General features: G+C 41.8%; 1 protein-coding gene across 5 annotated transcripts in view; it reads right to left on the bottom strand.

The window, feature by feature from the left end:
* Positions 1-607: 607 nt before the first annotated feature.
* LOC121598505 (CTTNBP2 N-terminal-like protein) overlaps positions 608-21,143 on the bottom strand; it is a 28,402-nt gene continuing 7,866 nt past the window's right edge. For 4 of the 5 annotated variants that reach the window (XM_041925453.1, XM_041925454.1, XM_041925457.1 and 1 more), the window contains 2 exons: positions 20,310-21,048; positions 608-20,174 (listed from right to left, as the gene is read on the bottom strand). In XM_041925453.1, the coding sequence (XP_041781387.1) occupies positions 19,969-20,174; positions 20,310-21,048 (945 nt within the window). In that variant the 3' untranslated portion in view covers positions 608-19,968. The remainder of the gene's footprint in view (positions 20,175-20,309; positions 21,049-21,143) is intronic. The other variant, XR_006005579.1, reaches the window with a different exon arrangement.

Raw genomic sequence — 21,143 nt, 5'->3', positions numbered from 1 at the left:
TCTGGTCGAACTGTTCGCGATTTCCTTTTTCCACTCTACTTTTAAAGGATCAAGCCTGGAAGCAGGAAACCGGAACAGGAGAGATTGAACATCAGTAGGGTGCCATTAAATCAGAAGAACCAGAAGAACCGCTTTTCTTGAATGTTGAGTGGGAAGCTGAAACTGGCTGCTGTCTAAGATTGGTTGACGACCTATTCAATATCACCCTGGAATGTGTTTATACGATGCGCGGACTTCAACAATCATCTGAGAAACGATATCGTGACGAAAACTTCAGTTTATTGATTGGTGGGATCAGCATCAGCATCATTACTGGGATTATGGAGAAGATTAGGATCACGAATTGAACTGATGAAATTAAATCTAGAAGAAGGGTCAAGAAGTACTGTTATCTGCTGCATGGGACATATGGCCATTCCCTGAAATATGTGATATATCGTACACAAAAATAAGCCTGATGCTCCTTTTTGAACACCACATCCAAACCTCCAGTGGATATTTACATAACCATCGTTGGAGTAGGATGATGAACCAAGCGCTTGTTGAAACGCCAGCAACGAAATAAGCGACGAAGTTTGATAAGTTTAGAAGAAAAAAAGGTATGAACTTTATAGAATATATAAGTTTTATTTTGCAGTAGTTTAAGTTGGTAGTCTATTACACATCGCTTTGCAGAGAGTTTTGGGGGTTGCTTCTCTACGTAAGTTATTGATTAATGATCGGTGATGTCTCGGTTTTACTGTTTAATTTACACATTTGCCCTAAGGAATTGAGAATATGTCTCCTTTTACATGCAACCATACTTTGCAAAATTAAAAAGGGAAAAAAATACAATTTACAAAATTGTAGGCAACCGTTTGGATGTCTCTTCACCAGCTTCAGCTAACATTTAACATTTCTCATTAGTACGGGATCAGTGAGTAACCAGTGTTTTAGTGGCCGTGTGTGCACGATGGAAAAGATACACTTAACGTGGACTGCAGACTGGGTGTGGTGTTTGAATTAACTGTTTTTTGTAAGACTAAATTCCATTTCGTGCTGTTATTTATTACTTGTTATGCACCTTGATTTTATGATTTTATCCCTTTTGTAGGTACATAAGAAACCATCCCATGTTCATCCACTACCCGTAACTGTTGGGATGCTCATGCAGATTCATACACAATTCATAATTAATTCTTTATATTTCACGACGAAATCCTTATTTTTTGTTGTGAAATTAAGTCTTTACACGTTTTATTCGCACATAAGTTGCCGTCCTAATCAATTCTGACCCGTTTAAGTAATTGCTCTCTCTCTCTCCCTTCTCTCGATGAGCGTACTACCTGTGTTATGGCGGTTGTGTAGTTGTTATCGTTGCTAGAGAAAATGTAGCAAGAAACTCAACTATAATACATTATTAAATAAGCTAAACCCGATTTGGTAATAATCGATCGTGATGTTGACAAGTTGACGCAGGATAATGACAAGATTTAGAGAGTACGCATACTAGTATAAAGCCTTTACTTTTACCAACACTGGGAGCATTTATGCACAGTCAGCGGAATTCATTAAACTTAAGCATCGATTCATGTAGGGGTTAAGGTTTTGTTTGTTTAAGAAAAAAGAATATTTTTACAAATGTTCAATAATCACAGCAATTCACTATTGTTCTCGCAAATTTTCACATCGTCAGAGCACGGAAACTTTCGTGGTGAGTCAATCCAGGCGAGTTAAGCGTAAAAGGAGGGAGAAGAGAGTTTGTTATTATGATTTCTACCCCGTCTACAAGGCGAAAGAATACACATCTCTATACCGTGCACACTCACTTTAGTGGATTAACAAGAAGATTTGTTTTTGTTGCATCGTTTTCTTCTTTTCCTATTGTTTCCTGCAGAACATTCGTTTCAATCTCTTCGTGGATAGGATTATCCCCATAACGCATCTATACTAAATGGAAGCGCGTACACCATTTTTCCGTGTGCCTGACACATCTTCCCTAACGCTGCCCTTTACTATCGTGTACAGCTGCCTCATTCATCCTACAAAACTCTTTGATTTATAATTGCCATTCTCACACCTCATATCATGCCATGAGATCGCTATTTGCATTGCATTATTCACTGCGCTTGGGATTCGAATTGATACTGTTCCTTTTTCTTTTTGTATTATGCATGGACCTGTTGTTACTAGTTCATTTTGCTATGTCACATATTTATAAAACGAATTTAATATTGCTTTTAGATATTTTTTTACCAGGACACTAGCTTTGTTATGGATAATATTGGGTTTTTTTAATGATGCACACGCATTGATATACTGCCACTACTGTTGAACTGTTTTGTAAGTAATACTTGTGTACCAGGCCTCGGGGGAGACCACCACCTACCCTCTTCCTACTCAAATCCTATTGCACAATGTTCGCTGCTTCTGTCTCATCGCAAAACGCTACCCCGCATTCGCTACACTACAGTAATGCGCATAGTACAATTAACTACTACATGTTACATTGCTCATTGCGTTATATAGGCGGAGTATTCTAGCCGCACGCGCGCATGTGCCACGGCGAAGAAGAAGAAGCAATGTTTCATATGGAGTTCGTGTGTACACCGGTTTTGTTGTATTACAGTTTTGCGTGTTTTCCTTTAGTTTTGATTTCATTTACTTGCTTACTTACTTACTTACTTACTTACTTACTGATTTGGGTGCTACAACCGATTTGCAGGGTATAGCTTATCATAAACCAAAGAGATTGCATGTAATCTTCATCCGGAGCATGTACGAGACGACACGTAACTAGTGAAAGTGCGTTTCGAGCAGAACTTTGGTAGAGGATACTGAAGTCTGCTGACCTGCGGACAATGAACAAGTCATTCATGGTCCGGACGCAAAAAGGCCATGTGTTAAACAAGGTGTGCTTCATACAAGAACAAACCGACCGGGTATTGGTACAAACAACAAAAACGCTTCGCCATTCCGGTACACAAAAGCTACACAGAACAAAAAGTGTGTGGCGATCACGTCATGGCCTTACCACAGTTGGGAGCTGACATCAACTGCCAATTGAAATCCGTCGAGCACCCTTATTCGAGCACCCTAATTCGAGCACCCAATGCGAGCACACGATCGCACGTCAATAGGCACACGCTCGAGCACTTGCATATTACCAACTTAGACACACGAAAAGTTACTTCCAGTAAACTAGATTTACTCTCGTAATTGCATACCGCGTGATTCTAATTGAAAACTGTGAAAGGAAAGATATTGTGTCATTTTGGGAATCAAATAAAAAAAATGGTCTACCCACACAAGGTAGCCAAACAAGTGGCAAAAAAGTGAACGTTACACAAACGGTACTAGTGCTTATCTAATCGGTTACAATGTCTCTAATTCGTTCGCCGGCGGCTATGCCTGGACCGTGAAGGGAGCAGGAGGCTGTGCCTAGACCGTCAGGAGAGCCAGACGCGAACGGACCGAACCAGAACGAGGACGTCGTTTCAGATCCCAATTGACATTGGTACTAAAATTTTGTTCTAAATTTGCTCGATTGGTGCTCGAACCGTCCAAAAGTGTGGATGTGTGTGTGATCACCCGTGTAGGAAGTGGCAAGTATGATTGTGTGCGTGTGATCTTTTTGTAGCGAAAGACGATGGCATCATTTTCAGCTGTCATTTAGTTGGCTTTGGTGTTTGACGAAAGTAGAAAATAAATTTTGTGCTCTATTGTTTTGCGAAAATTTGTTGGATTTTTTCAGTAAAATGGCTACACAACCAATGAAGAGAAGCAAGAACACATATGTGTTCCCTATCCTCGATGACATCGCAAGGGCGCTGAACGCCAATTGATCCACCTATTTCGGCAATTGGATCGCATGAAGGCCAACTACAATCAGAGGGAAACGGACGTTGCAGCACTCAAGCTGGTTGCGGTAAGATTAAACGAAGTTTCTTGCGAAGCAGCAGCCGTGTTTTCTGTGTTATTCGAAGAAACCGATGCAGCTAAGGACAAGCTGACAGAAGAACGATATACCAGTTTCGACGACAGGATTTTTGAGCTGAATGTAAACATAGAACAAGGTATGTTGGCTCTTACTCCTAACCTTTTAATAACAAAACGTGATCCCGATCGAAAAAAAACCATGCGTGAAACCTAACCGTGTAAAACTTCCTGAACTAAAATTTCCCTGTTTTGATGGAACTGTGGCGACCACGGTGTCGTACCACTGTTCGGAGCTGAGCTCCGATTATATACACCGCACACGGATAAACCATAAAACGTCAGTCTGACATATACCGCGCATGGATTAAGCGAATATGTCAACTTGGCATAAACCACAAGGACACGCACGACACTTCCGTCTCGGCGTTTGTAAAAACCATGCGAACACTACACGCGATCTCTTTCCCTTTATTCTCTTCTCAAAGACGTATCACATTTTGTAAACCATCGACAAAGTTAAAATAAATATTGGCAATCTCAAAGTTAAAAATGGTCTACCGTTTATTCTGATAGCCGAAGAACCATTCGAGATTGGCCACCTTTTCGTGACGCATTTTGTTCCATGATCGATTCATCAGACCAGTTATCCGATAGCGACAAACAAACATATTTGCTGACCTGAGTGTGTCGAAACGCTCAACAGTATTGTCAACGAATTCGAACGAAATCTGCGCCTGTTCAAATTCAAAATCAACCATGGGACATTAACAAGGGAACTACGGTGGCAAGCGTGGATAGCGGATTGGAGTTTGTACCCAATAGAAATAGAAGACAGATTCAAACCGAAGTCCAAGAAGAACAAGGAAGACGAAGAACATGAGCGACTTATAGATGAGTGAGACTCAAAAACAACTTCAAAAAGAGCTCAAAAGCGCAGGAGGATGGAGAACCTCCAAAAGCGACGCACAAAACCCAACTCGAGCGTTTCAAACACTATGCAAATAATCTGGCGATTAAAGTCTTGCATGGGGGAGTGATTGCTCAAATGGTGGAGTTTATTGAAGCCATGTATAAGGAGATGGGTAAGCTGGAAAAAGCAATTCAAACAGCGAAAACCCCGAGATCTTAAAATTCAAACGGCACACACATTTGAGCTAGCAGAAGAGGCTCCGGTTTGTGCTTCAAACACGGAAGGGCCGAGCTCCGAAGGAAGCTCGATAGTAGGAAAACAAATTGATCTAGCAAAACTACTCAAGAAGTTAACTCATGATGAATCTCTCAAAGCAGTCGTCGATCAAGTTGACAAGGTGGGCAGGACTCAAAATGGTGACATGTTGCTAGTGCTCAAAAGAGGCTGGTTGTCGACACAACCGTCTATTCAAAGATAGCCTGGCCGAATCGACGAGTCGATCTTCGGATTAGAGCGACCTTCGAAACAGCGGTTCTCCCACGATTCCGCCCGACTAATAGCGTATCTCCACATTAACGTTCGGCACGTGGCACGGAAGAAGCGCGTTCTCGGTTATCCGAGATAAAAGCTGATAAAAGATCAGTGATCGGTTGCAATCCCTCTCTTATTGTAACAGTATTTTATCGCGTTCGGTCAGATAAAATTAATTTGCAATAATCGTCTAAAGTTTAAAGTAAGCCTAGAGCGTTCGTGTATTAACCATCGTTATCCGGCTTCGTGCGAAACATAGGCAAAGAAGCGACACAGATGGAATCGGGCATCAAGAATGCCTTAAACGACAAGACGTGTGTCAGGTCACTTGCTCCTATGGTGACGATTGAAATCGTTCACCTTGACGAAGTCACTGTTGCAGAGGAGATAGCTGTAGCCCTCAAGCAACAACTGAACATAGACATCGACCACAAAGACATCAAAGTCCGAGAAGGAAGAACAAAAGGCACACAGAAAGCGTCATTCAAAGTGACTTTGTCATCGAAAGTGATTCAAACCCGGGACAGCTAAAAGTTGGATGGTGCGTCAGCTATTTGAGAGAAGCTACAGCCCCGGTGAATTGCTTCAAATGCTAGAGGATTGGTCACAGAGGCTTCGAGTGTGATGGCCAAGATCGAAGCAAACTATGTATAACATGAAAACGCTATGGCGTGCTTAGACTGCCGTGAAGAGATGGTTGAACCCCACTACACAGGCAGCTTCAGATGCCCTAACCGAATTTCAAGAAATCAGCATCATGGTTAAGTTCATCCAACATAACCAAAACCATTGTGGAGCGGCCTTCAATCTAATGTGGCAAACCACTCGAGAAAAAGAAGTGGTCGTATTCATTGTTGCCGACTCAGCCGGAAAGCATCAGCACAATATCAACATAACATACAGCGACGAGCAGTTGACAGCGATTGTAACGTGTGGTAACTTCCCGATACAATGGATCGTCAATAAGTCATTAAGAGGAATGCTAGCAGTAGAGGTAGGAGACATTCTCTTCGTAAGCGCACACGCTCCGTCTAGCTAGACCCTCCAAGAATTCGAACAATTGCTAGATAACATTGTTCTAACCATCCGGAGTGTTAAATGCTTAAAGTGTAGCAAGTGGAAAGGCGGAACCTAATAAATTTCGTCAAAGCGATCCCGCAAAAGCATCCAGAGCATCAAAGGAAATAATTTCCGCCGAGGAGTAGAGGATCCCCCGCGCTTCAAGTATCCAGTAACTGGCAAAGTTAGCACGAACCCGCGACACGACAGCAATAACGTAAGTATTTTGTTTATTTCTGTGCACGAATTCATACTACCAGATAGGTGAAGCTTTTGTGGGAGAACTACAAGATAGGGCCCACGGAAATAGTGTAAAGTGAAGTGACAATTACTTACAACAAAATCGCGAGTGTACAAGTTTAAAAGTTAATGTGTATGCGCACTACCAGATAGACGTGACATATTGATTCGTAAAAGTTTGTGACATTCACGTCAAAGTAATATATGAGGTTGGACCGGCATCTCGTCAGATCAAGAAGGGGAACAATGACAAACGGTGGAGATTCCATTTCTGCAGAATAGTAGATGAAAAGCCAGTATTCACTACTGTGGTTATTGCATCCTTCAAGACTGCAGAACCACCATAGGCAAAGCCAATGGTCAAGAATGATCAATTGATGCTGACCATGAAGCAAGCAAGTTTGCACAAACCACTTTTGCTGATGCCATACGTCTTTGTATATTGGATGATCTGATACTCATGACAGCACTTTGTGGAGCAATTTTTTCCAAAAATAATCTTGAAGAAATTGCAAAATTGGTACAGATCGGAAAAGATCATAAAGCACTTGGTGGTACTCTTGTAACTCTTTCACAGAGCCATTACCTTGATTCATCTAACTGTGCTGTAGCAGTTGTTACAGCAGTTTGTGCAACTGGAAACATGTCTGATAATAAGGTACGGAATCAGATCATAACCAAGACCTACAACCAATATGCGAATGCTGGTAAACCCTTCGATCCGATCCTCTATGAAGGATTGTGCAAATATGCAACTGAAGGTGTACCAGCTGAACGAACATTCAGCAAAGCGTCTTATTGAGCGCTATGATACAATGCAACGTGTGCCTAGTTATCAGCTGTGAAGGGCAGCAGAGAGATCTGAAATCAGAACTCTTGAAGATAATATAGCCCAAGAACAACATTCTGGTTCAAAAAACCAGTAATAGGCATGTCAGAGGAACTGGAGTCAAGAATCCTCATCCGCTCAACATCGCCAGTTCAACCTTTCATTTCGCGTGCCTTGTTTAGTTTAGTGCTGTTTTATGATGCCTTTTATGCCGTATGCTTTTCGTCGACTTAATGATCTATTTCTACAAGATTTGATTCCAAATATCGGTATTACCATGCTGGTATTAGGGGATTTGATACTATGGCAAGACCTGAAGAACTTTTTGGTTGCCTCGAAATAGCGAATCGAGACATCAGGCTGCTTTACGTCTTTCTCGAACGAGACCACTTGCATGCCATCCAAGACTGTGCGTACTCAAACGTGTCATGCAAATGTTTCCGCATTAAGGCTACTGGAAGAAAATCTGGCAAAATCAGATCCGTAGCTAACCATGTTGACTACACAAAATGGAATATCTTTTAAAGAGGTACACGTAGATTACACCAAATGGAATAATTTCCAACGAGGTGAAGCTAATGAAATTTTAATTCATTGTTAGAATGTGCCTCTCGGAATGCAGCATTTGAGTTGGATGACTTCCAAACAGCAAAATATAACATACATCCGAGGATCACAGTTCTTCCAACTGTTCAAATATATCCGTAGCTAACCACGTTGACTACACGAAGTGGAATAACTTTCAAAGAGGTCCATGTAGATTACACCAAATGGAACACTGACAGTCCCGGTGCGGGCAAGTCTTCCGGAAATCGTGCTACCACATTTCGACGGTAATATTCGCGACTGGCTTGCCTTCGAATTTCAGTGGCTGATCCATTCGTCAGAGCAACTGATCGGATGTGGCAAGTTGCATTACCTTGCTGCAACACTTACTAAGAACGCACGTGCGGTAATCGACGCATTGGAAATTACATAAAAAATTAAGACGTAGCCTGGTAAGCTGTTGCCCGAGCGCTACGAGAACAAATAACACACTACTGGACACAAAAAAAAGAAAAAAATGTTGTGCTTGTGTATTGTTTTTGGCTCAATGCGTGCGCTAGGGTCATCGGCAAAAGTGCGAGGCAGTGCGAGGTCCCGTATCAACGGGACACTGAACTCGGAAGGGTACAGAAAAATACTTAGTCGTAAGATGTTGCCACACCCTCGTGAAACATTCAGAAGCGAAGAGCATTACATCTTTCAGCATGATAACGACTCAAAGCACACATCGCGAACAGTTAAGTGTTAAATTAAGTTAAGTTAAGTGAAATTCATCGCGGAGGCGTTATTCAACATAACCCCGCTGAAGAAAGAATGTGCAGATTCTATTAGGCGACTCGCCTCTCAGACAAATATGTAAAGTTAGACATTTTCATACTCTTCTGCTAAGCGTACCACCCTCCCTCGCGTTCTCTTCTTGATACAGGAAGCCCTGTAAGCAATACTGAAGTCCTATCAGCCAAGCTGTTAAGACCTCTCTCTGTTTCTGAATATTGTATGATGGTCCGAGGACCACTTTATTCTCGGAGAACAATTGATTGCGTTATCCGGATGAACAATCATTCCATTCGACATTCTTTTATTATATTACCCAAAATTGCATGTCCAATTATTAAAGGTCATGATTTATTGAATTCGCTCAACATTTCTATCGTATTACTAGGCATTAATCAACGGAACCTAAAGAGATCAAAACAGTTACGGATTGATAGGCATGATTAAGAAGCCCCACATGATTGATTCGCACATAAATGATTCATACAATAGAGCTTCAACGAGTATGGTGCGAAACATTGGTTTACAATTTTCCACACGGCAAGACTAAATGTCACCTAGTAATAGGGACGATTGTACCGAAAGGTCACAACTAACTGTGGCAATTTATCCAACTTCCGACAGCGTCTTACGCTGCAGCTATCAAAAAGGACACTACCTTCAAGAGGAGAGTCCCAGAGTCCCAGTACATGTACTCCTGTGGCGACGTCTCTTTTGTTAGCTCTGTCCACGGTGATGATACGAAATCCGTCTACAACTACATGTCGAACAGTAGCAAGACATCACAACTAACTGTGGCGTCATGCGTAAAGTTCTCGATGAAACAGTCGTCGAAATATCATAAGGTTTAGAAAGATTTATGGTGTGACAAAATGACCCCTTGAAATAGAAACGATTATAACAAGACGTCACAATTAACTGTAGCGCCATGCATAAAGTCCTATTTAATGCTATAGTAGCTTTAATCCTATTCAAGAATATGGAAGATAAGTACTAGAAAGCTTGGAAATATGCATTCTGCCAGGTTTATAAACTTAATCAGAATGAATTGTCTCGACTGAACTCGGAAGGGTACAGAAAAATACTTAGTCGTAAGATGTTGCCATACGCTCGAGAAACATCCGGAAGCGAAGAGCATTACATCTTTCAGCATGATAACGACTCAAAGCACACATCGCGAACAGTTAAGTGTTATTTGGCAAACCAGGATGTGCGCGTTAATCGCTACGTGAAACAATAGGTCGCGGTAAACATTGTACCGAGTATCAGAGCCTGATTATCCAAACGAATGCGAAGGACGATCCAATTTGTCATGGATCGATCGAGCAAAATTTCGTTTAGAACAAAAATCATGTATCAGTAACCTTAGTAATTATAATCCTTTGTTCCGTATCAACGGAACACTGAACTCGGAAGGGTACAGAAAAATCCTTAGTCGTAAGATGTTGCCATACGCTCGAGAAACATCCGGAAGCGAAGAGCATTACATCTTTCAGCATGATAACGACTCAAAGCACACATCGCGAACAGTTAAGTGTTATTTGGCAAACCAGGATGTGCGCGTTAATCGCTACGTGAAACAATAGGTCGCGGTAAACATTGTACCGAGTATCAGAGCCTGATTATCCAAACGAATACGAAGGACGATCCAATTTGTCATGGATCGATCGAGCAAAATTTCGTTTAGAACAAAAATCATGTATCAGTAACCTTAGTAATAATATTCCTTTGTTCCGTATCAACGGGACACTGAACTCGGAAGGGTACAGAAAAATACTTAGTCGTAAGATGTTGCCATACGCTCGAGAAACATTCGGAAGCGAAGAGCATTACATCTTTCAGCATGATAACGACTCAAAGCACACATCGCGAACAGTTAAGTGTTATTTGGCAAACCGGGATGTGCGCGTTAATCGCTACGTGAAACAATAGGTCGCGGTAAACATTGTACCGAGTATCAGAGCGTGATTATCCAAACGAATGCGCAAGACGATCCAATTTGTCATGGATCGATCGAGCAAAATTTCATTAAGAACAAAAATCATGTATCAGTAACCTTAGTAATTATAATCCTTTGTTCCGTATCAAAGGAACACTGAACTCGGAAGTGTACAGAAAAATACTTAGTCGTAAGATGTTACCATACGCTCGAGAAACATCCGGAAGCGAAGAGCATTACATCTTTCAGCATGATAACGACTCAAAGCACACATCGCGAACAGTTAAGTGTTATTTGGCAAACCAGGATGTGCGCGTTAGTCGCTACGTGAAACAATGGGAAAGTGATTCTAATAAATGGTGCTATAACAGGCTTGCCAGAGAAGAGATTGTCGAGATGTTTATGTACCACTAATGATCAGGTTCCCTCTCTCGGGTCTGTCTCTGGGACGGTTGTGACTAACTTACTAACAGTATGTAATTACTCGGACAACCCGTTAAACGCCATGATTCAATACAATTGGGTAGGGAATTTTGCCAGAATGCTGTTGGAGAAGCACAATCCAGCAATCAGAGGACCTATGCCTGAGATAGACAACAAAACTAAGAAAGTGTGTAAAATATGACTTCCGTTACAAGATTAGATATCTATATTTAGACCCTAGTTTAGGAGGAGTTGGAGGGGTTTCTTTGACCAGATTCTTAATTCGACAATTTCCCGATCAAGTGACTGAGGCACTAGCATTCTGGCGTTGCATAGCATTGAACACCAAATCAGGAGAACTACGGACAATAGCGATTGAGGCAGGGAACCCCAATATTTTGGATTACAGATCCGAACATTTCCCAAAGCTGTTGGAGTCTCCAACCAGTTTGAATATTAGCAAGGGACTGAATGTGTCAAATTTAATAAAGAGAAAGTTTAGAGAAATGTTGTGCTCAGGAACAGTAGATATTCAGAATGAAATACTTTTAACAACGTTAAATATAGCCAAAGTTCATGGGGAGTCATTGGCAAGATACCTAGAGACTATCACCCCTCGGTTTTCACGGTTCAACTCTGAATTGTACAGCTCTACTATCATGGGAATGACAGACACTTATATCGGGATGTTTGAGAATTCCAAAACAATCAGATCTACTCTTCTGTCACATTTGTCCAAAGAATTCGATCAAAAGATGATAGAGTCAGAATATTCAAGCATCCTTCAACTAGCATTCAAGAGAATGGCAAAAACTCCTCATGTCTTATGGGAAAGCTCATCTTCACACGCCGACAGAATGAGAACTGAGTCTTGGGGAGGACCTGTTATAGGTGCAACAGTTCCGCATCATTTCGAGTTAATGACCAAGGTCACTTATAAAACTCCATGGTGTGACCATTGTGTGTTAAGCGCTCCAAGTTCTGATTATATTGGGGTTAGAGTAAATGGAGTGAACCCTCCTGAGTTCTCTGGGAGAGGCAATTATCTAAGGGTCTAAAACATCCGAGACAACTAGTTTAATCCAACCCTGGGAAAGAGACTCAAACCATCCCCTTGTTGCAAAAGCTTATCGTATGAGGAAATCAATATGTTGGTTTGTAGATTCTAATAGTAATTTAGCCGCTACTATCCACAATAATATTACATCTCTGACTGGGGACACCCTTAGAGGCTTGACACCGGGTTTTAAGAGATCAGGATCAAGTATACATAGATTTGCTTGTAACCGTCAATCAACAGGTGGATTTTCTGGTATAGCTCCAAATTTGGCTAGTTTCGGAATCATGACGTCTGATACACTTGTATCATTGAGTGAACAAAATTATGATTACATGTTCCAACCAATGTTGATTCACTGTCGGGTGAGCTCAATAACCATTCATTCAGCTCTGACCACTGATTGCACATACCATTTTCATGTAGGGTGTGTCAGTTGCATCAGACCAATAGATGAACCAATTTTGGAAGCACCTTATCCTTATGAGTTTCCTGATCTTTCTGAAACCTTAGCAAAATTCAAACCAGATGAAGTCAAGTGGTACAAAGAGCGGCAATTCAATGACTGTAATCGCTAGTGATTGGGGGAATGTGAGCAACTCTGAAAAATCAGTTCAAGTAGATATCAGTCGAGTGTCCGCGCGAAATAAAGTTTGGAGAAGTTATTGAAAGTGCAAAAAGTGTTTAAATTAAAAACTTAAGTGCTTAAAAAAGTGGTGAAAAGTGAACGGATTTTCATAAAAAATACGTCAAAAGACGCGCGCGGACGAGCCCCGTCGAACAGTGAAAGTTTAGTGAAAATCCGTGCAAAACTACGAGTAGAGCATATTAGGGGGGAATATTAGGATTCTACTATTCAGATAAGTCAGCAACCACAGTTGACCAATTGTCAGATCTATTCCCAGTGGTAATTGCAAAGAAGATAACACCTGACGCCTTCACAAGAGGACTGGTATATGGAATGTCGTTAGCAGCATCTCTTAGTGTGTTGAAGAGACCCTGTGTATCAAAAAGAAGATCTCATCTTCCAGCTCTTCATGGATGTGTATATGACATGATTTCAAGTTTATGTAAAAGTGGAGCTTTCCTAAACATATGCTCCACAGGCTATTTGACGCCCGTAAGGTTACAGAAAAATACTTAGTCGTAAGATGTTGCCATACGCTCGAGAAACATTCGGAAGCGAAGAGCATTACATCTTTCAGCATGATAACGACTCAAAGCACACATCGCGAACAGTTAAGTGTTATTTGGCAAACCAGGATGTGCGCGTTAGTCGCTACGTGAAACAATAGGTCGCGGTAAACATTGTACCGAGTATCAGAGCCTGATTATCCAAACGAATGCGAAGGACGATCCAATTTGTCATGGATTGATCGAGCAAAATTTCGTTTAGAACAAAAATCATGTATCAGTAACCTTAGTAATTATAATCCTTTGTTCCGTATCAAAGGAACACTGAACTCGGAAGTGTACAGAAAAATCCTTAGTCGTAAGATGTTGCCATACGCTCGAGAAACATCCGGAAGCGAAGAGCATTACATCTTTCAGCATGATAACGACTCAAAGCACACATCGCGAACAGTTACGTGTTATTTGGCAAACCAGGATGTGCGCGTTAATCGCTACGTGAAACAATAGGTCGCGGTAAACATTGTACCGAGTATCAGAGCCTGATTATCCAAACGAATGCGAAGGACGATCCAATTTGTCATGGATCGATCGAGCAAAATTTCGTTTAGAACAAAAATCATGTATCAGTAACCTTAGTAATTATAATCCTTTGTTCCGTATCAAAGGAACACTGAACTCGGAAGTGTACAGAAAAATACTTAGTCGTAAGATGTTGCCATACGCTCGAGAAACATTCGGAAGCGAAGAGCATTACATCTTTCAGCATGATAACGACTCAAAGCACACATCGCGAACAGTTACGTGTTATTTGGCAAACCAGGATGTGCGCGTTAATCGCTACGTGAAACAATAGGTCGCGGTAAACATTGTACCGAGTATCAGAGCCTGATTATCCAAACGAATACGAAGGACGATCCAATTTGCCATGGATCGATCGAGCAAAATTTCGTTTAGAACAAAAATCATGTGTAGCATGCACATGCACATGCTATACTGTTTTCAATCAGTTCACACACATTTCTTATTACACTTAATGAACACAAAATTGTCAACACAACACAACACACAAGCGACACACAACCCCGGAGGTGCGAAAAAACCTTACCCAGCACAAAGCACTTCAAGTGCGTAAAGTGTAAAAAACACAGCATTGCATAATAGCAACCAACAGTTAATAAATAATGAAATAGGAGACACCGTACCTCGTGTGTACAAACAGAACCGTTAATCGTAAGCGTAGGAAACAAAACACCGCGTAAGCGTCAGAACCCAGAACTGACCTTACATAATAATTGCAACCATATGTTAACCGAAAAACCTAACCCTCAGCATAAAACAGAAAAACGAAAGTAAACGCAAAATTGAATTGAAGAGAAAAGTACCGTATAAATAAAGATGTAAGATGAGACCAGACACAGACGTTCGGAGACAGTGAAAGCGACAGTTACGCACAGTACGTGCAGTTGTAAAGTGGTGCTGCTAAGTCTTGGTCGGTCAAGTCTCGATTTGCAAACTAAGTGAAATGTGTAGTTAAAATCAGTTATGTTTGTCCTCTACCTGAAACATTGGTGATATTTAGGAAACATCCGAAAACTCCACCCCTCGTGTTTTAAAAAGTATTCCTAGAGTGCGACGCCTAAATGTATAGCATTGTCGAATTACCCGTCGCGTACGTTCCCAACCTATTACATGGCGACCGTGATTTTTAAGCTGTAATCTTCGGATGTGCAAAAAAAAAGTGATGAATGAAACCTCAAACACGGACAAAAAGTGCAAAGTGGAAACGTTTTATAAAAATCGCAAGTGCTTCTGAAATGACTTGGAAAGTGATTAATTACCAAAAATAGTGAACTGCGAGTGAAAACCAATCATTTTCAAAATGGGAGGCAAGGCTGCAAAACCTGAAACAAATATAAAAGGAGACCATGATCTCACAATAGTTCAAACTCAGAATATTCATACAGAATATCATCTGACTCAGGATTTAAAACTAAACATTATTTTAGGGCTGCTAATCACCCTGTGCATTGTTAAAATAGCGAAAACTTGTTACAAACACCTTCGTAACCAAGCGCAAAAACACGCTTTGAAAGTGCTTACGCTACCAAAGTAGCAACTATACATTGAATCGAGAACAGTGAATGAATGATATACGAAAAAGGTGATATGCTATTTGACCCACAAAAATAGGTAAAGGCTGTGGGAAAGTACCGTAAGTTCACCAATGCAGCTATTGACCGCGATTATGAAAAACAATTATGCGCGTATGAGAACCTACCTCAACGTGTAAAAACACTGTGACCAGCGGTATGGTTTGGAACAGCCGTTCCCAACGAGGAAGACGAGAAGAATAAGGCAAGAATGGACGGTTGCTCACTGTCGGACAGACAGGTGAGAGAAGAGATCCCTGGGCCAAGGGACAGCAGTTCACCGAGCACCGGGAACAACGTAGCACCGTGAGCAGCAACAACAACAAATGTATTTAAAAAGGTACCGTACACATGCAATTTTTACGGATGAAGCTGCATAAATATGCAAAAGCTGTTAGAAAAAATAGAAATACTAGATAGAACGTATGATCAGGTTAGACAGCTAAACAAATGTTATAGGCTCTGCGCGTTAACCACACTAAGAAATAATACTAAGGAATTATATGACGAAATACAAGAGCTTCTACGAAAGCACGAATCATCCATTAAAGACGAAATATTAACAACCTTAGTTAAAAAGAGTAGACACCTATATTACGAAATAAATAAGTGCATTAAGATACATTTCGAAAGACATCCAGATTCGTTAAATACAACATTATCAGAAAACCAATTCGACATAACGATAGAAACTAAATCTGACAAAATGGCTGACATTATAGAACTAATTAAAATCACCACTTCTCTCATATCAAAGTATGATGGTAATGAGAAAGATTTAAAAGGTGTGGTGTCAAATTTATTTCGTTTGCAAACTAAGTGAAATGTGTAGTTAAAATCAGTTATGTTTGTCCTCTACCTGAAACATTGGTGATATTCAGGAAACATCCGAAAACTCCACCCCTCGTGTTTTAAAAAGTATTCCTAGAGTGCGACGCCTAAATGTATAGCATTGTCGAATTACCCGTCGCATACGTTCCCAACCTATTACACATGTATCAGTAACCTTAGTAATTATAATCCTTTGTTCCGTATCAACGGAACACTGAACTCGGAAGGGTACAGAAAAATACTTAGTCGTAAGATGTTGCCATACGCTCGAGAAACATTCGGAAGCGAAGAGCATTACATCTTTCAGCATGATAACGACTCAAAGCACACATCGCGAACAGTTAAGTGTTATTTGGCAAACCAGGATGTGCGCGTTAGTCGCTACGTGAAACAATAGGTCGCGGTAAACATTGTACCGAGTATCAGAGCCTGATTATCCAAACGAATGCGAAGGACGATCCAATTTGTCATGGATCGATCGAGCAAAATTTCGTTTAGAACAAAAATCATGTATCAGTAACCTTAGTAATTATAATCCTTTGTTCCGTATCAACGGAACACTGAACTCGGAAGGGTACAGAAAAATCCTTAGTCGTAAGATGTTGCCATACGCTCGAGAAACATCCGGAAGCGAAGAGCATTACATCTTTCAGCATGATAACGACTCAAAGCACACATCGCGAACAGTTAAGTGTTATTTGGCAAACCAGGATGTGCGCGTTAATCGCTACGTGAAACAATAGGTCGCGGTAAACATTGTATCGAGTATCAGAGCCTGATTATTCAAAGGATAGCGGCTGCTGGAATAAAGTGCACGGGTCCTTTGTTCCGTATCAACGGGACACGGAACTCAGAACGGTACAGAAAAATACTTAGTCGTAAGATGTTGCCATACGCTCGAGAAACATTCGGTAGCGAAAAGCATTACATCTTTCAGCATGATAACGACTCAAAGCACACATCGCGAACAGTTAAGTGTTAAGTTAAGTTAAGTTAAGTTAAGTGTACCTTTTCGTTAAATTCATCGTGGAGGCATTATTCAACATAACCCCGCTGAAGAAAGAATGTGCAGATTCTATTAGGCGACTCGTCTCTCAGACAAATATGTAAAGTTAGACATTTTCATACTCTTCTGCTAAGCGTACCACCCTCCCTCGCGTTCTCTTCTTGATACAGGAAGCCCTGTAAGCAATACTGAAGTCCTATCAGCCAAGCTGTTAAGACCTCTTTCTGTTTCTGAATATTGTATGATGGTCCGAGGACCACTTTATTCTCGGAGAACAATTGATTGCGTTATCCGGTTGAACAATCATTCCATTCGACATTCTTTTATTATATTACCCAAAATTGCATGTCCAATTATTAAAGGTCATGATTTATTGAATTCGCTCAACATTTCTATCGTATTACTAGGCATTAATCAACGGAACCTAAAGAGATCAAAACAGTTACGGATTGATAGGCATGATTAAGAAGCCCCACATGATTGATTCGCACATAAATGATTCATACAATAGAGCTTTTACAAGTATGGTGCGGAAACATTGGTTTACAATTTTCCACACGGCAAGACTAAATGTCACCTAGTAATAGGGACGATTGTACCAAGACGTCACAACTAACTGTGGCAATTTATCCAACTTCCGACAGCGTCTCACGCTGCAGCTATCAAAAAGGACACTACCTTCAAGAGGAGAGTCCCAGAGTCCCAGTACATGTACTACTGCATAGTGCTCTTGTGGCGACGTCTCTTTTGTTAGCTCTGTCCACGGTGATGATACGAAATCCGTCTACAACTACATGTCAAACAGTAGCAAGACATCACAACTAACTGTGGCGTCATGCGTAAAGTTCTCGATGAAACAGTCGTCGAAATATCACAAGGTTTAGAAAGATTTATGGTGTGACAAAATGACCCCTTGAAATAGAAACGATTATAACAAGACGTCACAATTAACTGTAGCGCCATGCATAAAGTCCTATTTAATGCTATAGTAGCTTTAATCCTATTCAAGAATATGGAAGATAAGTACTAGAAGGCTTGGAAATATGCATTCTGCCAGGTTTATAAACTTAATCAGATAGTTGAAAAGAATACAGAGCCTTCGGACAGGATTTTCTACACGATTCACCGCATTTTCATCTGGAATCTGGCTGATATAACAAAGTGCAGTAGAGTATAGCACTCAGTGTTTAACATCTTCCGTGTTTACATCAATCTCAATCCTCATATTTATATTACGCATATTCATAGTTAAACAGTTCATAACCTATGCTCGTTAAGAAAGTTAGAAATTATGAATTATGATTATTAATTATGAAAGTTGTCTATGTGATTCAGCGCAATGTAAATCTCACTTCCAACAAAGCTTTCGTCCCATCGATATTTCAATTTCGTGCGGCAGCGGTAGCCCAAAAAGAAGATAACTCCAGGAAGAGACCTGATGCCATTCTAGGGGATATAACTGCACAGCGGAGAAATCGGTAGCCTTACTCAGTGGTGAAAAGCATCGTGCGCGTGGTGTGTGCTATCCTCAAACGCAACAAATACCAGCAAATACGCATACTTGCAAATCAACAAAGCCGCAAAAATCATCCGTCTACTGGTACAGCTAAAGAGAGTGCACCACCACTTTCTAGCATGCCGTCGTCTGCACCCAGCAGTTCCAGCGGATCAGATAAGTAAGATATAGACTTCTAAGTCATCTGGAAAAATTTGAATCATGCTCCAACACTTTCTGGAAGATTGCAAACGTCTGCAGGACGAAACCATATACCAGTTTCCCCCTTTTTAGATAATGGACAAAACGGGTTGCACACCCGTGCAATCATTATTCAGTATTACTGTGCAACCACAGTAATAACTGTGAAATTGATACGATACGATGATACGAAGCAAACCGGTTGTAGCACCCGAATGATAAGTAAGTAAATAGTAGTAGCTCGTAACAATCAATACTCAACTAGGTCAACGCATTTTAACTGGTCGATTAGAGTGAATGTAGGTAAAACAGTACACATAGTAGTACTGTGTTCTTGGTTAGGAATCTTATATACTTATTTATAACTTTGAGTTGTGTTTTGTTTGATTATTGGTCAAATGCACCAGCGAGTGTGTAAAATCAAAATAACCGTGTGATGTAATAACAATTAAAAATAATATAATCAATAAATAAGAATAGCCACACACAATACAGGTATGCTACTATGGGCAAAGATAAAAACGAAGTGATGCTACTAATAAAATCCTTTTTTGTTATAAAACAAAAATATTGTCAAAATAGATGTGCTACCGATAAAAACGCACGGTACTGGTAGAAGGTACAGTGTAAGGGACTAACGTTACAAATCAAAAGCACCACTTTTAAAAGGCAAATAGAATAAAAATCACATCACCAACATTCGCTAGATGCATGGGTTTGTGGGTTAGTAGTATGTGTGATGTGGCCGCGTACAAGACGTGCGCTTGCACGTTACTCCTTAACAATAGCTAGAGCGACATCCTACGTACCAGCGCGTGTGTATGTATATGGCACGATACAATATCTTTACCGTTGCTGTGTCCCAAGGCTGCGCGGATCAATGTAGTCGTTGAACAGGACGGCCACACCACCCCGATTGGCCGTTTTACACTATCCCACCCTCGCAACCGAGGTTGGTGGTGGTCAATACTTCGGATGGCCCACCGGTGGCGGCTGATGGTACGGATGGGGCAGATGCGGCTGCCGTCGCAAAACCTTGCTGCTGTTGGGTAGCGCCGCCACCGGTTGCTGTGGCGGGGGCGGCTGTGGCCGCTGCTGGAGCGTTGGTGGAGGCCCCACCGGTACCGGCAACTGTAGGTGGGGAGGGGGAGGAAAAAGCGAACAAGCATTAGTGATTGGTGTGCTTTCCTTGCCTCCCCTGCGCGAGACGAGGCAGCAGCTGCTACTGCCGAAGTCTCGTGCTGGTGTGCAAAACTCCGAACGAACCATGAGCAAGATGGGAAACGTGATGCGGATGATGCGTGTAGAGCGGCGGTACGGGATGAGTATGATGTTGCTGTTGCTGCTGCAGTAAGGCGTTTGGCGCACTGGCGGCATTATTACTATTATTGGTGCTGCTGGGAGGGGTGGTGGTGGTGTTGGTAGTGTTTATGTTCATGGCGGTAGTGATAGCTGTGCCAGTGGTGGTGTTGTGGGATGGTGGACATGGCTGTTGCGCACTAGTGTTGCTGTTAATAATGCTGCCGCTGCTGCTTGCTACACTGTTACTACTACTGGTGGCGGACGAGCTGTTGCTGCTGCTGCTGCTGCTGCTGTTACAGGCGGTGCTGCTACTGAGTGCGTTACTGCCGCCGATACTACTGCTGACGGGACTAACAGGGGTAGTGGTGCTGCTGTTGATCGAACCGGTGCTACTACCACTGCTGCTGCTGCTACTGCTGCTGCTGCCGCCACTATTGCTGAGAAAGGGTATGCGGGAAGAGACGGCACCCGCTGCCACGGCAGCGACAGCCGACACGCCGGACAGCTTCGGCGGTATCTGCGGCTTGTTGGGCGGGATCGGTGGCGGTACGCCGCGCCCCCCGACCGGCAGTATTATTGTCTTCTTGATGGTTGCCGTCGAGCCGGACATTGGACTTCCTGCCGCTGCTGTTGCTGCTGATCCGCCGCCGCCGCCGATCGCCGTTGTGGCCGCCTTACGCACGCCCGCCGCACTCGCCGCCATCTGTTGCCGGAGCCGGGGATGGTTCCATGGATGGGCAGAAGAGTTGGGTTCGAACGTTATAAAGGTGGATGTGCAGAAAACAAGTTCGTTGGTGA

The sequence above is a fragment of the Anopheles merus genome, chromosome 3L, assembly GCF_017562075.2.
Source record: "Anopheles merus strain MAF chromosome 3L, AmerM5.1, whole genome shotgun sequence".
NCBI classification, from domain to species: domain Eukaryota; kingdom Metazoa; phylum Arthropoda; class Insecta; order Diptera; family Culicidae; genus Anopheles; species Anopheles merus.
Note: the sequence above shows the minus strand (reverse complement) of the source record. Positions and strands in the feature narration are given on the sequence as shown.